The following is a 17604-nucleotide window of genomic DNA, read 5'->3' as shown; positions in this document are numbered from 1 at the left end:
CTCTCCCTCCCTTTCTCCCCCTCGCTCTCTCTCCCTCTCGCTCTCTCTCTCACACCTCTCTCTATTTTCCTCGTTCTTTCTGGTTCTCTCTCTCTCCCAAGTCAGCTGGAACCAACACGGGTGCTCGTGTGACGTCAGCACTCACGGGGGAAAGGCGATTGGGGGCGTGGATTCTTTGCATAAAGAGGCCACGCCCCCACTGTCCTCGGTAACGCGCTCTGCGTTCATGGATGCATGGGAAAGCTGGTAAATCTGAGTGCAATACCGACTTACATTTATTAAAAAGGTGAAACGTACAGGATTCAGAGCATTAAAGGGAAAGTACACCCCGGAATTAAAAACATCCATTTCTTCATCCTGTTGGAACTATGGTGGAGAGAAAAGTCGTTCACAGGTTTCTGGCAAAGTTATGATTTGCTTCTTTTTTTTTTTATTGTATTTGGTGGGTTTTAAAGTATTGATTGGGCTGGAAACTGTCACTCTGATCTGGTAACACTCGCTCACAGCCGCCGCCGCTCGTTGCAGAAGCCAGACCTCCGGGTAAGGGAAACACTGTGAGCTTTATCAGCACTGTTGGCGTATTTTGCGCCGTTAGCAGCGAGCCCCCAGCTCGGCCATCGGCATGTTGAGAGCTGCTGAGAGTCAACATAAATTATTAATATCCCAAACCCTGTCTATTGCACCTTTAAGGTATGATAATAATACTACATTTTATTTGTAAAGTGCTTTAAAAGATACTTTACATGGTAAAGACAGAAACAATAAAAGCAATAACAACATAAACGGAAGTAGGAAGACGATTAAAATCTAGGTTTGGATGATTAAAAATGGTGTTTAACTGATTATACAAGTTAGTTTGTTAGAAACTTTATTGGACACAATGTGGAAAAGTGTCTTTGGCTTCATCATCAATATAAATCACAAATAAGAAAAAGTGAGAATCAGTAAACATATTCAACTTGGACTGATCAGATAAGAGATAAGATCGATCAGATAATCCTTTATTCGTCCCTCAGTGGGGAAATTACAGGATTACAGCAGCATTGCTCACAAGTAAATAAAATAAAAGATACAAATCAAGTAATATAATAAACTAAACAGTAAACAGTAAAACAGTAATAAAATAAGACAGTAAAGAAGAGTATTAAATATACCAGTATATACAGAATATACAGACAGATCAGGTAAATACTTAAACGTATTGGATATTGCACGGATTAGATAAGATATTGCACCAGGTGAATGAATTAAAGTGTTAAAGTGTTCAGTGTGTTCGTGTTCAAAGTGTTTGTGTTCAAGTGTTCGTGTTCTACCGAGAGCAGTTTGTTGTGCAGCCTGACAGCAGCGGGGAGGAAGGACTTGCGGTACCTCTCCCTCAGACACCGGGGGTGAATCAGCCGGTGAGTGAAGGAGCTGTGCAGAGCTGCCAGAGTGTCCTGCATGGGGTGGGAGGCGTGAGAGATCATCCTCATCGCCATCATCCTCCTGTCTCCCACCACCTCCACAGTATCCAGTGGACACCCCAGCACGCTGCTGGCCTTCCTCACCAGTTTGTCCAGTCTCCTCCTGTCAGCTGCCGCGATGCTGCTGCTCCAGAAGACCACTCCATAGAAGATGGCTGATGCCACCACGGAGTCGAAGAAGGTCTTCAGGAGTGCTCCCTGCACCCCAAAAGACCTCAGTCTCCTCAGCAGAAAGAGTCTGCTCTGTCCTTTTTTATAAAGAGCGTGAGCGTGGTCAGTCCAGTCCAGTTTATTGTTCAAGTGCACACCCAGGTACTTATACGACTTCACGACCTCAATGTCCAGTCCCTGGATGCTCACCGGTGTCGGAGGAGGGCGTTTGCCCCGGCGGCAGTCCACCACCAGCTCCTTGGTCTTGCTGGAGTTGATGTGGAGGCGGTTCCGCTGGCACCATCCTAAAAAGTCCTGGTTTAGTTCCCTGTATTCTCTGTCATCATCGGCGGAGATGAGGCCGACGATTGCAGAGTCGTCAGAGAACTTTTGCAGAGTTATGTTTGAAGTCCGAGGTGTAAATGGAGAAGAGGAATGGAGCCAGAACAGTTCCCTGTGGGGCCCCTGTGCTGCAGGACACCCGATCTGACTCACACTCCCGTATCCGCACATACTGTGGACGGTTGGTGAGGTAGTCCAGGATCCATGCAGTGAGGTGGTGGTCCACCCCGGTCTGCTCCAGCTTGTCCCTCAGAAGCACAGGCTGGATGGTGTTGAAGGCACTGGAGAAGTCGTAGAACATGACTCTCACAGTGCTTCCAGCCTTTTCCAGGTGAGAGAGGCATCTCTGCAGCAGGAAGATGACGGCGTCATCCACCCCGATGCCGGACTGGTAGGCGAACTGAAGTGGGTCCAGGGATGAACTCACCAGAGGGCGGAGATGGGCAAGGACCAGCCTCTCCAGGGTCTTCATCCTTGGGCCGCAGGTTCTTTGGTACCGGTCCCACGCAGGATGTCTTCCATAGCTGTGGTACTTTCCCCAGCCTCAAGCTTGATATGCGATCAAACATGCGATTTTACTTTGTCTTATATTTTCTGTAAATTTAATTTGTTTCTACTTTGCACTGTTGATTGTTGTTAAATGTTACGCACCTCCCGTCATGTCAAATTCCTTGTATGTTCAACATACAATGGCAATAAACGGTTCTGATTCTGATTATCATTATTTAATATACTATAAAGTCTCATTTTCAGTTCACTTACTTGCAGTGTAGTGGTTAAAAAACAAAAGTGAACCCAAAATGTTTGCTGTGCTTGCCTTTTAAGAGTGTGCCCGTATTTATGATTCCTCCGGTTGTACATGAAAGCAACACAGATTTGCATAACACACAACACCTCCCAGCGATTTCAGCCAATGGCTGACAGCGGCTGGGACTGCTTCGCACTAAGCCACGCCCACCCTGAGCTGAGCTCCTTCCTGGATGGATCGTGAACGCACCCCCCGCCCCTCTCTTCTTCTCTCACGCTGTCATCTTTAAACAGGGAGGCCCAAAAAACAACAGTGATGACCACTGAGTAGTAAACCCCTAAAAAAAAGTCTCTCGAGACGTCAGGATGCGGTTTGCTTCCCTCATGATGTTTTCCCCTTCTCGGTTTCATCTGAGAAATGGGGGACATCTGATTGTTTTTTTCCCAAAAACGTGACATTATTTGAAGAGTCAGAATAATCAACTCAAACAAAGCTTTGTGGGCGGATGTTACGCACACCATATCTGTAACGTTTTGTATCGAATATGTAAACATTTGCTACATTTCCTATGTTGCAATTTGCAAGAAACATAAACTGATACATTGTACATATAATGTGATTTTTAATACATTGAGTGGTTCACATCATTCGATTTGAAGTGGTTCGTTGTATTTAATCCCATGAACTGAACACGGTCACGTTCGTCTGTTGATCTCCTTGTAAATGTCCCTATCTGCCTCTCGCGCTCGGAACACCAAAGAAGCACATGGCTTCGGCACGCGCTGACTGTTGCCTACCGGCGGCCCTGCAGCGTCACGATTGGCTGAATGTAGGTCAGTCGCTGCCTCCACCGCACTCCCATTGGTCAAAATTAGGTCACAGTCTCCGCCCACAGGTTTCCCGATGCAACTGCCGCGTGACTGCCCGTCTGGAACGAGGGAGGGGGGGGGGGGGGGGGGTGATTGTGTGGATTAGTGTTTGAAACAAAGAAAATCACATTTATTTGTTTCTTTATATCGAATTTAACAAAAATAAATAAAAATAAAACATAAATATATTTATAGTAATACAATAAAAGTGCAAAAAACTGAACATGAAACAAATAAAAACAGAAATAAAATAAATGAAAATATACCACAAACTTAATATTTTTTATTGTAGTACTTTTTGAGCTGCATGTTTTAGTTACCTGTTATAAAGCATAATGTGTTAAATAGTATATATATATTATTTGTTTCATTTCGGTATCCTGTGTATTTGCTTGTTTGTGTGTTGCATGTTTTAACTTCTATGTTGGATCGTAAAATAGCTTAATTGCCTTTTAATATTCATTATAACTTTGTCTACACTGCATGCATACAACCAATGTCAACATTTATTTCATTTTATGGTCTTTTCTCAGGATGACTTTGTCCAGGAACTACAGCCGAAGAATCTAATTTTTTGAATAAAGATTTTTTTTAAATACCCTATGGGTAACTTTAGGACATTTACAGCAATGTTTATTAATGTGCACCGTCCTTGCTGAATGAATAAAAAAACATCTTGGTGTGGTTTCATTAGTGTCCTTTGGTTGTGCACACAGGTATGTACATAATGGCCATGTTTGGTCTCGTTAATCAAGTCCTGTCCATGTGTATTTTGTGCAGGTCAGAGTGAAAGCTGCAATGGCAAATCCATAACTTCAATAACAGCCTAATAATAACCGCCTACAACGGAAATAACGGCGTAAATCACTCTCGAACACGCCACATCATGCGTTTCCTGTTGATACTAATTTGACTGATTCATGAATCAGACGCGCAGCAGCTGCACTGTGGGAACAACAGTTCTTGGAAAGGACCTGAAAAAGCCTGCAAGTCCTATCTGGTGACAGAGCGCCGTCAAATATACGTGACAGGAATGTGCTAGTAGTAAGAGTCCAAAATTATCCGTGTGTGAGAGTGTGTGTGTGTGTGTGTGTGCACGCTGGCATGCATTAGTGAAAGTGAGGAACAACAGCTTGACTCCACTAATGTGTGATCTGAGTTTCACGAGCCATTTCCAATTCACATTATTTGCCCCCTCGTTCCTCCAGCCATCAGTTGAAAGTGTTTAAATGGCGCTATCTAGTGGCCGTTTGACGGTAATGCACCGAAACATTACATCACCAGCAGTGGAAGGTGACCGAGTATTTCTACAACATTGAGCTCAATAACATGAAATCAAACAGCAAACTTTCATCCTAAAAGCTGTACATTTAGACTTGTTTAAGCTATGACCACATTTTTATAGTCATTGAGAGATATTTGTATCACTATAATACTTTGTAATCTTGATTGTAATAAAGTGGAGGCTGTGCTGTGTTAACTGCATTTAAAAAGCCTCTTGGATCAGATTAAAACGCTTCGTCTCAAAGCTGAGAACAGGAGAGAAATCTTTTGAGGCCTGAGGTTCTCACAGGACAAACATCTCATAGAATATGATGCATCGCTGTCGCTTCAACGAGCCAACAGCATACAAAGGAGTTACCATTAAACATACACATTAATGCAGAAGTGATATCAACCATGAATCATCATTTTACTGCACAATAAGTACTTGAAGTATTTTTCTTGCATCTGTAGGTAAAAGGGTTTTGAATACAGGACTTCTACTTGTAATGGAGTATTTTCACAGTATTTTACTTCAGTTAAAGGATCATGAATAATAGCTTTCACAACTAGAGCATCCTCTTCTCCACAGTGTTTCATGACACTCAGGCAGATGCTCATGAAGGCATTAACGGCTCACCTGACCGCCCCAGGTGCACAACAACACCTGAGCTCCGATCACCGATGTATCTGGAGCTGCAGCTCTGAGGGAGGGAGGGAGGAAAGGAGGGAGGAGGGAGGGAGGAACAGGCAGTGTGTCGGAGAGGGAAACCACTTCAGCTTCCCTGTAGGAGGAAAAGAGTGGATAAAAACACACACGGTGAATTAATGATCAGGAACGAGCTGCTGTGTTCGCGTCGTTCTGAGAGTTCTACTGGAGGAGGAGCTGGTGGCGCTGGATCCTCACGGGGTTCAAAGGTTATTAATAAAAGGTGGAGCAATAGTTAAATGTTCCTCAGATCCATACACTGACCTGAGCCAAACTATTATAATCCATGTTTTCTACCGTCATAACAGAAACCATCTTAAACCAAAAGCCCCGTCCAAGTAAAACTTCATCATTACACCTCGACAGCTTTTAAACGACTAAATATTCAAAAGTGTTCTTGTCCTTCTGAAACTCAAACTGTTTTAATCAACTTAATTACAACGACATGAAATAAATGTCATCAATAGTTTGGATTCAGGGACTTGTGACGGTACCCTGAACATCTGGCATAAGGTTTCTTTTTTATTTCACAGAAGTGAACCCTCATTGACTCGCGTCAGGCTGAAACAGACACAAAATAAAACCACATCTGCGTGGTGAGCTACAACCAGCGGCAAGTAAAGAAACATCATTTTAGTGGTTTGGTTTTTAAACTCACTGCTGTGGTTCTGCCTCGAGAAGGAAAACCTCCGTTCTCCTTCTGAACGATCCGATTGGTGCAACGACGAACACATCTGCTACAACTCGTCCGTCTGTTTCAGTAAGAGTGAGGAGACGATTATAATACGTGAAGGTGAGGACGAGAAGGAATTAAAATGATCTCAATTAATTTAGGAGCAGCTTGAATTAAGGCTGACGGTCACAATATTATCTGATTTAAGAGGCTGTCATTTCTGCATATTTTTTATAATAATGTCCAATAAGTTGAAGACATATTTGGTAATAAATAGAGATAATATTTCATTGGTAGCCTTTTAATGAAAACATTTGACTCCCGTCAATAGAAAGGCGATATATTTCAGAAAGTATTAAATTGAGCTTTTCTTTCAAGGAAATCCTGTTTTCCATAAATGTAGTAATAAACTATAAAGATTTAACTTTGACAGTTCCAAAGGAAATTTAGGATTCATAAAATAAAAACCTTTTTAAACCCAAATTCAAAAGCACAAGTGTGAAATCACTTCTCTTATTTACTGCCACTAGAAAGGGAGCCGTCTGCTGTTAACATGAACTTAAACCAACAGCAGCATTTCAGATTTTTTGTTTTTTTATTTGATTTGAGGGTTTTCAACAACTCACTTTTAGGCAAAGAAAAGGATAGTAATTTAGTAATAATATTACATGTTTTAGTTTTACAGGGAGGAAAAGAAAGAACACGTCTGGACAGGACCTAAGTAATGAACTATGTGTACACGCTTATGTTACAGAAATTGGGCATAACTGTGGCAATGAGGGAGCAGATAAAAGGGAAACAATATCACATCGATACATATACTCGTCCCTCCGTTTTACAAAGATAGTCCCCCAACTCATCCCCTCCCACCCACACAATACCAACGATGACAAAAGAAATGATACCTGGAGTAAAAAACAGCAAATAATCAATATATAATAAAATATAATACCAATTGTACAGTACACTCCGGTTATTTCTGTTGAACTTTTTCAAATCCTCAACACATTAACAGTTTAAGTCGTGTTTGTTTCCTCCGTCCACGCCTCGTTAAAAAAATGACAAAAGTAGTGTACATTAAAAACAAGGTCAACACTGTTGCTCCTTCTGATTGACAGATTACACCTTTTACTCTTCATGAGGATTTCTAGTTTTCTCTTAAAAAGATCTATTTATCTCGATGTCGTCTCGGTATGAAAAATAAAAAGGGAGAGATTCTCCACTTGGGTAACAAATAAACACACACAGAGCAAGAGACACGGACTACACGGTTTAACTGTGAATAATGTGGAAACAATACACCGGTACTAAATAGGTACCTCACGTCTACGGCCGCCTTCCAAATCCATAATTACGCGAAAAACACTGCTAACGGGGAAAAATAAAAGTTCCTCCACCTCAGGAAAAAACGGAGACAGATGAGGGTGGTTGTGATTTCTGGCCTTTTGAAGTCCGCTCTAATGAGTCGACCACCGTTTGCTGCAGTAAGTTAAGGATACAGATGTGTGGGGCTGTTACACTAAACCCTCCGTTCTCCCTCCTTGTTCTGTTAAAAACTTCTTGCTCGCTTCTTGGATTATTTAAAAAAAATAAAACATCAAAACAATCAAGTCTAGAAAACTGTTTTTTTGTTGTTTCTACTGACTGTACTCAGTCAGAACTGTTGATCTCTCCGGCTGGACCAGAACCGGGGCCGCGAGCTGGACTGGTGAATTGTCACTTTCCGCCTGGTCGAGTGGCGGGGGGGATTTCGTCTTCATCAGCACCCAGCTCCTCGCGGCGGTCACCCCCCGGCAGCAGAACTTGTGGCGGTCCAGGAGCCCGGGGTTCCAGAAGCGGTGTCGGCACCGGCGGCATTGGAACGCAGCTTGTTTGAGGTGCTGGCCCCTGTGTTTCAAGGCTTTGTGTAACGAGCTGGTGCGCCTCCCGCACACCTGGCAGCGCAGACGGGCGTGGCGGCCCGAGCTCCTCGGCGGGTGCCGGACGGCGTGGTGGATCAGGAGGGAGCCCTGCTTGGCGTACGTGGCGCTGGGGCAGATGGGGCAGGGGAAGCGCTTGATGGGGACGTCCATCGAGGTGAGCCCTGTGACCCTGACGGCGCCGCCGCTCCACCACTTGACCCTCATCAGGCCGCCCTTCACCCTCAGCTGGGCCTGGATCTTCTTTTTCTTGAGCTGTGCCTGCAGTCGGCCCCTCCTCTTCCTCAGGAGCAGCAGCTTCTTGCGGGTGTCTTTACTCAGGGGGACACCCACCAGCTTTCCATCTCTCATGATGCTGTGGATCAGCACGCGCCTTTTTTTTTTCCTTTGCTTTCTTGTTTGTCCATGCCGCTTTTGGTAGTTTTTTGAGCGGTAGTGAAAAGGGTGCTGCAGCTGCTGATGCGGTTGTTGCGGTTGTTGTTGTTGCTGTTGCTGCTGCTGCGGTTGCTGCTGTGGCTGCTGTGGCCCAGAGTTCCCTTGCTGCATATGAGATGACCCTGCGTAGTTGGAGCCTGATCCAGAATCATAGAAGAGTGGCGAGTACCCGGTGGGTTGGGGCTGGTTGACGCGTTGGCCGCTGCGGTCGATGCCGTGCTGAGACAGCTTGTGGCGCACCAAGCTGTTGGAGTAGGCGAAGGCTTTACCGCACACGTCGCAGCGAAAGGACTTCTCCAGGCCGACCCCGCCGCCGTGGATCGTCTGCTGGTGTGCCGTGAGGTGAAAATAGTGCCGGAATGACTTCCAGCACACGGTGCAGGTATAAAGCCTCTGAGAGGGGGTGCCGGACGTCGGAGACTTTTCTCCTTGGGAGCAGGTTGAGAAGTAGTCAGGGTTTCCCGAGGTGGCCACTTGGCTGATGGCGGCAGCAGCGGCGGCGGCAGCAGCACCTTTAACTCTCCTCCCCTGGCTGTCGATCTCACCTTTTCTGTGCAGCTTCCCGTGTCTCACCAGGCTCTGTGCGTAGGCAAACATCTTACCGCATAGATTGCATTTGTAGTTCTTTTGACCCGAGTGCACGGTCAGATGCTTGGTGAGGTGGAAAGGCTCGCGGAACATTTTGCCGCACACGTCGCAGGCGTGAGGCTTCTCCCCCGTGTGGACGCGGTTGTGGCGCCGCAGGGTCTCGGCCCGTCTGAAGCGCTTGCAACAGATCTGGCAGCTGTACGGCCTCTCCGTCCCGTCCCCTGGGGGCGCGGGGCTCCGCCGCCTCCTGACGAGGTTGCTCGGGTCCCTCTTCTCTCGGGGCTTCCTCGGCCTCCTGGGCTTCGCGGGGGGCTGGCTCGGGTGGGTCAAAGGCATGGTGGACCCGTTGAGGCCCGCCGTGGATGACGGTCCACCCATGTTACCAAACCCCAACCCCCCCAGCAGGCCTCCGATGATATCCCTCCTCTCTCCTTCCCGGCCTTCTGAGTTTATATCACAGGAGGCTGCGGCGGCAGCGGCGATGGCCGACATTGCGCTGCTGGTGACCTCGTCCTCTGAATCATCCAATAGGGAGGAGAGGGGGAGGTGTGGCTGCGGTGGTGGTGGCGGTTGGTGGTGGTGGTGGTGATGGTGGTGCTGCTGTTGCTGCTGCTGTTGCTGCTGCTGGCTCTGTGGGTGGGGGTGAAGAGTTGGAGCTAAAGGGGCCTTACGCAGAGTCTGGCTGCTCATTTCACTGGCTAGCGTACTCTCGGACGAGTACAGAGACGAAGATTGCGACCGCCTGTAGTCGTCGACCCCGCTGTTGTAGGACGACTGGCTCTGGTAGCGATTTCTGGAATAATCCGGTGCATACTTGTCATTAGTCATTGCTGCCCCATCGTTTGGGACTCCCACTCTGTCCCCGCTGCTTCCCATTTTGCTGGTGCTCGGGTTGGAGGACGAGCCGCTCCCTCCGCTGTTGGCCCGGTTTTTTGAACTCCGGGGAGGTTTGCCGCAGGCGCCTGACGCAGCGTGGTTCAGAAGAGAGGTGCTCTCGCGGAAGCAACGCCCACAAGCCGGGCAGCGGAAAGGCTTCTCGTCGTGAATCTTCTCGTGTCGAGTGAGCGACTCTCGCCGGTTGAAGGACTTTTGGCAGATGGTGCAAACAAAAGGTCGGTTTTCCGAGTGGGTGACGCTGTGTTGGATGAGGTGACCCCTCTTTTTGAATCTCTTCCCACACTCGCCACAGCAGAATATCCTCTCTGGACTGGGGGAGTTACAGTCCGACTTCCTGCTTTGGCTTTCTGGCGTCAAGCCGTGGCTGCGGAGATGCCGTCGAAGGCTGGAGAGGTGGGTGAAGGTTTTGCCACATTCACCACAGTGGTAAAGGGGTTCCGGTTCGGGCTGGCCGGACGAACTATTACTGCGGCTGTCCTGGGATTTGGACAACTGTTGGTTACCGTTGGCTACAAGCACCGAGGTGGAGTTGGAAGAGGGAGGGGCAGACGAAGAGGAGGAGACGGTGGAGGACGACTGCTGCGAGGACGAGGAGAGGAGCGAGGAATGCGGCGGCTCGCCACTTATCCCGACACCCCCAGGTCCTCCTCCCACGAGGCCCGATGAGGAGCTCTGACTGTGCCCACTCGAGCTGCTGTTGTGGCAGTTACCAACACTGCTGCTGCTTTGACTGCTGCTTTCCGATTTCCTCTGCGGCAGGTAGCCCGCCATCGCTTTCTTTCTCCTGCTCCCTCCGCTCGAGGCGGACGACGACGAGCTGTCCCCCGTCTTTGCGTCGTCTTTAGAGAGGGACAGGTGTAAAGGCAGTGGAAGGGGAAGGCCGGCGTCCTGCTGCATTAGTGACGCGATCTGGTTCGAGGAAAGGACCGGAATGCCTTGGAAATCAAAGCCACCCAGCGGGGCGGGCTGGGGAGCCGGGTGGAGTGGGTGCGGGTGGTGAGCGTGGCTGTGTGGATGAGATAAGGCGTGGGGGGTGAGCTGCTGCTGTTGCTGCTGAGGCGGTGGACCTGCGTGGCTGTGGCTGTGCGAGGAGTGGAGGGCCGGGGGAGGGGCCAGGACCGAGTTTGACTCGGACCCCTGGCCCAGACCCAAGCCCAAGTGGTTGTGAGTGCCTTGCTGGACGAGGAACTGCTCGAGGCTGCTGTTGGTGGGGACGCCTGACAGGAAGTACTGGTTGGCGGCGAGCATACAGCTGAACTGCTGGTGGAGGCTGCGGGGATCCGACTGGCCAACTAAGGGGACCGCAGTGCTGCCGGAGGGGTTGTTGGAGGCCGACGAGGGGGAGGGTGAGGAAGAGGGGGCACCAGGGGAGGGCTGGGGGACAGAGAGACCCGGATGCAGCGGCGGAGGCGGGGGTGCGGGTGTGACGACCCCGCCGATGACCCCCGCGCCTCCACCGCTGCTGCTCCCGCCAAAGTCAAACCGGCCCATCCCCGAGTGGAGCTGCTCCTGAGCCAGCGCGGCCTCGGCCGGGTGAAAGGGCCGCAGGAACTGGGGGTACCCCGAGCTCCCGCTGCTACTGCTGCTCATCTTGCTGGACTTCCGGGAGCTGTGAGACGAGGACGACTGGCTCTGGTGGGAGATGGATGGGGGAGGTGCGCTCATCTTGGCGAACAACGACGACGAGTCGGCGAAGGCATTGCTCCGAGAGCTCTGGAGGGGTCCGAGGCCGAGGCCGGACAGGAGGCTCCCCGAGCCATCGACGGAGGGCTGGTGCTGCTGCTGGAGCTGCTGCTGATGCTGCAGCTGGACCTGCTGCTGGTGGCTCAGTTGTCGATCCAACCCGAGGCCTTTGAACTGGTGGGCCTGGTGACCACTCAGCATCTCTAAGATGTCCATGGGGTACTTGCTGAACTGGAACATCTTCCAATACAGCTGGGGGCAAAGTGCCACGTGGCCACAACTGCCACGTGCACCGAGCCTGTGATTGCTGGAACCAGCGGTGACCCCTTGTCAGGGGATTTTCAGAGGTAGTCCGGACCCCAAAAGGTCCAACAAACCGCTATAATCCAACAAAAGCCGATGCTTCAAGTGCTTCTGTGGGATGTTATATAAAAAAAAAGGTTCATAAATAGGCAAAAAACTAAATCATACTAAAAAAAATTTAAAAGAGTCTGTAGTGTTTCTTTAAAGTGTTCCATAACCATACGCCGATTTTATTTTTGTGTCCGTTACTTCAGTGGAGAGTGAACCGTTGCTTCACTGCCTGTCTGTCCCCTCATGGAGTTATTGGAACCTGAAGAATGAGAAGAGAAACAAAAAGAAACAACAATGTCAGTTCGTGATTCGGCCACTTCACACGGAGCAGATAAAGAAAACATTTTTTGGTACGCAGAGTTCAACAACACTGTGTTGCTCATTCCGGATGCTGAACGTCTCAAAGGGAACCGAAATAACAAGGCTGTTTACAACACATTGATTTAGCTGCAGATAAACTGTTTTTAATTGTATTATTTAACGTTTGCCAGTAACTCTAATGTTCACTTCCTGTTGAGACCGTCAGGTGCTCCTGGTGCCTGTAGTTTTGACTGATGCATTTCTGCACATTGCAAATTTTAAGGTTTTATTCCAAAAGGGTGGTAAGTGGTATACATCCCATTTTCAAAATAAAGTGTAACTGTAGTCACTGAAATCGAAACCTTTTGGCTAAAAATACATCTCAGGCTAAGAGGAAATTGCGTCCCCTCTTCGTACTGAACATCCACTCAGAGGCCTGATGAGAGAAAATATTTTTGTGTTGAAATCATGTAAAGCGCTCGGGCCTTTTGGTTTGTTTGTTTGTTCAAACTGGTAAAATGTTATTCTTCAGCCGGCTTTCTAATATCGGCCGCCTTAACCCAACGACCCAACCGCTGCTGTGAACTCAGAACTCCACTGTGTGCAAGGGGTTTTCTTTAGTTCTTATGAAGACACTAAATACAGTGTGGTTGCACAACGTGTCTCTTTCCGTTACTGCTTTCATGAGAGAGAGCAGCTTTAATCACATTAGTGTTAAGTTACGAGAGACAAAGCTGACAAATAATCATGGTCGCAATCAAGAAAATGTATCAGAGACAAAAAAAGACATGAAAAATCAACATTCATCACTGGTTTCCAATTATTGAACTGCAATTTTGTTGCAATAATCACTATACTGGTTGATGAGTACGATCTAACTGGTATTTGTATCTTCACACTATATAGACACCAGTAGAGTTGCAGACAGAGCCGACGGAGGGGAAAGGAATGTGAGCGGTGGCTCAAAATGCCACACGACTCCTGTCCAGCTCCTGCTGGACAACATGGCCGCCGGTCCCCCCCCCCCGTGGGTGAAGCACAGTTTGACACGGTTACCCGAAAGAGTAATATTCTGCTATGACACCAAGTGAGCTTCTACGACTGCAATGTTAAGACAGAACTACATTTAAAAACTAGCGTCATACGTTTGATTCAAAGCGTCTGAATACTGTTAATTCTTTTGCAAAGACGAACACACAAAGACATCATTTCCAAGATGATAAACGATGCTTCTGTCTTTCACTGTAGGCAACAACAACCTGCTGCTTTTTCCTCCCCGATCAAAACAATAGCGGCTCCAGACTTCTGTTCTAGTGTCTGTCTAGCGTCAGTGATGAGTCTTTCTTTTTTAAAGACGGAGGTTAACTCTGACCTTCCTCTCCCCCGAGACAGAAACCAGAGAAGCCAAACATCCGTATATGTGCCGTCACGTCTACGTACAGAGTGCAGGCGGATCCCGTATATAGAGAATACTCATATAAAGGGCATCCAAGTTTAAGGCCAAACCAACCATGTTGTGGTTTTGTAATTCAATGAAGGAACAAACAAAAACAACCTAAGAAACAACAAGAAAAGGATAAAAAGGTGTCACTTTTACAGATTTTGACATCAATTCATTTCTCAGTACGCAGCATGAGGCCGTCACACCGGTCTGGAGTTTCCTTCTTGCTCTCTGCCAGACAAACTAGTTCACACCTGTTACACCAGGTGAGTGCAGGTAACACAGCTGGTGACAGAAAACCAGCAGGACCGAGAGTCTGCAGGTTTTCTTCCCGACCGATTAGTTCTCTTTGAACCAGACGACGGGAAAAAGTTGCATTTAAAAAAAGAAAACCTGCCTCCGAGGTCTCTCTGTGAAACGTGATCGCCCGTCCAGTGATGCACGAAGACTTCCCTCAACAGACCGACCTCGGATGTGTTCAGTGGGAAAACTTTGATGCAACATTTTAGTTCTTGACTGATTGTTTCCTCTTAACGGCGTGCGATTCTTAGCGACCGTCTTTCAAGTCTGTTTGGTTGGTGAAAATTTTAAAATAAACCTTTCTACCTTCAAAAAACAAACAAATAAATGAATGTTTGACAGCGAGTAGAAATAAAGAGCCGTAATTATATTTCCATTAGGTTTTGTTATCTGATGTTTAAGTACAACTGGTGTGAGGGATATGGTACCTGCAACTAAAACCTGGAATTTGATTCACTTTTGTGACCGAAAACATTAAGAGGGAATTCATTTATAATATTCTCTCATTGATCCTTTGACATCAAACTAAAATACAAATAGTAAATGCACCGATAGATATCTGTCCGATACCGACTAAAACAGCTGGATTGGGTATCAATGAAAATGGAATTTAATTCTGTTTACTTTTACTGGAATTTTAACCAATTTGTTGCTGCATTAAAAAAGGCTTGCACACAAAGATGATTTCAAGATTTTGTACAAAGTTGCTGGTGTCTGATTTATTATCATAATATAAAAATAATTAATAACAAAATATACATCCGTCTTTAATGGTTCCTTTTTGTTTAACAAAGTTAGGAAAGCAATGTTTAAGTCAAGTCTGATGCTGAAGAAACGTCAGAGTCTTTAACATTTATTTGTCACCAATCTGTGTCTGCTGATGACGCTTTCTCTACGACATGATGACAAATTTACAATCTTACGAAGTAAATCAAAAAAAATCAAAAAAAGAGCCAATGTAGCAGCGCGAGTGCATTTGAAGCATTACGTGGAAAACATTTAGGAAAGAAATTTTGTAACAAATTCTCAGTATCGGCCACCACAGCACAGCTTCCTAACAGTCGGCATTAGTTTTAAAAACACCTGCCGATAAAACTATTTCCTCTGTGAGGAGACGTGTCTAACTCGTATCCAACATACAAAAAAAGCACAACAATCACAGCATCACTGTGCACAGCATCACTGTGCACAGCAGGTTTCTCAAGTTATTACTCAATTTTCAGGTCGGCAAATATTTTGTTGTCATGCGCCGTATGACATTCTGCAGGAGCTCAAAAGGGATTCTAGTGCAATAATAAGAATATATTTCCAGTGTCACAGAAATCCACATAGATCTATGTTTTATTCAACAATTACTTTAACTATGTACAAGTACTTGGATCAGTACACTAGTGATGCTCCTGCAGTAGTGACACAATATCAGAGCGGCTTGTTTATTAAAGTCACGTGTCTTTCATTTAAAACATATAGAAAGTAGAACGCAACTTTTCAGATTAGAGGGAAAAAAAATCTTTGAAAACTTTTTACACACAATCAGTGTTTGCAAAAAAACAAGCCTCCACTGAGTGATCAGGTGCATGTTTATTAGCTGGATCTCCATGAAGAAAACACGTATTCTGCCGGGAGGAGCACAGTGACACACCGGAGCTAATTAAACTAACTTAAACAGTTAGGTTGACACGAGGAGGAGCGTGATTGCATGTTGTTTATTTTTTACCCCCCCCCCCCCCCCCCCCCACCACATCTTACCGGCTGATCCACAGGTCTGAAGCTCCCACGCAGCTGTTCGTGGGGGTGAACCGGTCCGCGGACAACCGGTGACTTTGGGCCGACAGACTGAAACAGATGTGCCGATGAACGAGAAGGTTAAGACGGGTACAAACTCGCCAGCGCCTGCTTAGCATCGATCAACTCAGCTAGCTTAACGTTCAACCAACTGACAAAATGTTGCACTTTAACGCTCATGATTTGTGCCTCATTTAAATAAAAACACCGACACACAAAGAGGTTGTTTTTTTTAATTAAGCTATAATGTGTCTACTAATAATAATAATAATAATAATACTGATAAGCATCACTAAACTTCCCTAAAGGAAGGTATCCCGGTTGCATGGCATAACGCTAACTAGCTCAGCTTGAGCACTTAGCTTAGCTAGCTCGGCTAGCTAGCAAATTAGCCAACTCTAAAGGGCTTTTGTTTTTTGTTTGTTTCTTTTACCTTGTAGCATACGACGGCTAGGTGCACACACACACAAGAACAAGCTCAGAGACACGGGAGTAAAAGTGCGAAAACATCGAGCACGGAGTGTGTCAGCGGGGCCTTTTTCTTCATCCATGGAAAAACACCGTGTAAGGCCTCTGGTTCTCCATCGGGCTGCTTTTTGTCACCCGCTAACAAAAACTAGTTCCCCCCCCCCGATATGTCCACTGTCTTTCCGCCTCTGGTGTCACTGCTCCACCGGCTCCACGCTCCGCTTCACCGAGAGAGGAAAAAAAAAAAGAAAAAAAAGCAGCTTCTTTTGTTTTGTTTCCGTCGTGTTTTTCCCTCTTTTCTCCTCCTCTCTGTTTTCCGCCCCGTGTCAGATTTAGGTGTCCCCCCCTCCAGCAGCACCACCACTCCTCCTCCTCCTCCTCTGTGGAGACGACGGCGGCTCCTCCGATGCTGCTGCTGCTGCTAGCGTTAAAATGGTAGTTTCCTGTCTGCATAATGGTTCCGGGTAGAGCCGGGAACAGGTCGGTCTGTCCAGCCGCGACCACAAAAACAAAACCACCTTATTGCACCTTTTTCCTGTTCGTAAAAATGTGCATTCAATCCTGCATGATGCTCATGAATAAATAAACCCTGTGCGTGTGTGTGTGCGTGTGCGTGTGCGTGCGTGTTTTCATTCCATTCAACAAAAAAAGATAAAACAGTGCATTCTGACACTGAAGTGTGAGTGTGTGTGTGTTTTCTCACCAAATGTGTGAAATGTTAATGAGTCAATTAAGGGATATCATTACGGCGCATGCTGCATAACATTACAAGGTGTGTGTGTGTGCGCGTGTGTGTGCGCGCGCGCGCGCGTGTGTGTTTGCCTACTGCCTAATTTGCAGTCAATTAAAGTTATTATTACAGTCTCTCTGACTGTCGCCGGCTTGTGGGTGTGTTTTAATGTGTGCATCTGGCTGTTTACTTTGCGCGTGTGTGTGTCGTGGAGACAAAATATTGAAAAAAATATTTGGGTACCAAGTAATACACTTGATGGGTTATATTTTTATTCCGTGTTGTGGGAATATTAACACGATAATAATAATATCCTGTATATTAAATGAATAAATAAAAGCTCAAGAGGACTAAAGGGACAAATCAAACTGAATCATTCTGTTGTCTGTTGAGCTCTTACATCCATAAAAGTATTGATCGTCTCTCCACTTCTTACATATTTTACATTTAAAGTGTGGCATCAAACCCAGTTTAAAGGGCACACGAG

General features: G+C 46.6%; 2 protein-coding genes across 2 annotated transcripts in view; both read right to left on the bottom strand.

The window, feature by feature from the left end:
* dbpa (D site albumin promoter binding protein a) overlaps window positions 1–15 on the bottom strand; it is a 27157-nt gene extending 27142 nt beyond the window's left edge. The window contains exon 1 of the mRNA XM_079287833.1: window positions 1–15. This exon is cut by the window's left edge and continues 286 nt beyond it. The gene's annotated coding sequence lies outside the window, so the exon portion shown is untranslated.
* A 6504-nt stretch (window positions 16–6519) lies between these two features.
* Window positions 6520–16564, bottom strand: znf865 (zinc finger protein 865). The gene is made up of 3 exons (XM_079287831.1): window positions 16353–16564; window positions 15884–15970; window positions 6520–12352 (listed from the first exon to the last, which is right to left on the bottom strand). Exon 3 carries the CDS (start codon window positions 11977–11979, stop codon window positions 7855–7857), a length of 4125 nt encoding a protein of 1374 aa, XP_079143957.1. The 5' UTR covers window positions 11980–12352; window positions 15884–15970; window positions 16353–16564; the 3' UTR covers window positions 6520–7854.
* Between the last annotated feature and the right edge of the window lie 1040 nt (window positions 16565–17604).

Source organism: Melanostigma gelatinosum (genome assembly GCF_949748355.1).
Source record: "Melanostigma gelatinosum genome assembly, chromosome: 17".
In the NCBI taxonomy this organism is placed as follows: domain Eukaryota; kingdom Metazoa; phylum Chordata; class Actinopteri; order Perciformes; family Zoarcidae; genus Melanostigma; species Melanostigma gelatinosum.
This window is presented reverse-complemented; position numbering and strand designations above follow the sequence as displayed.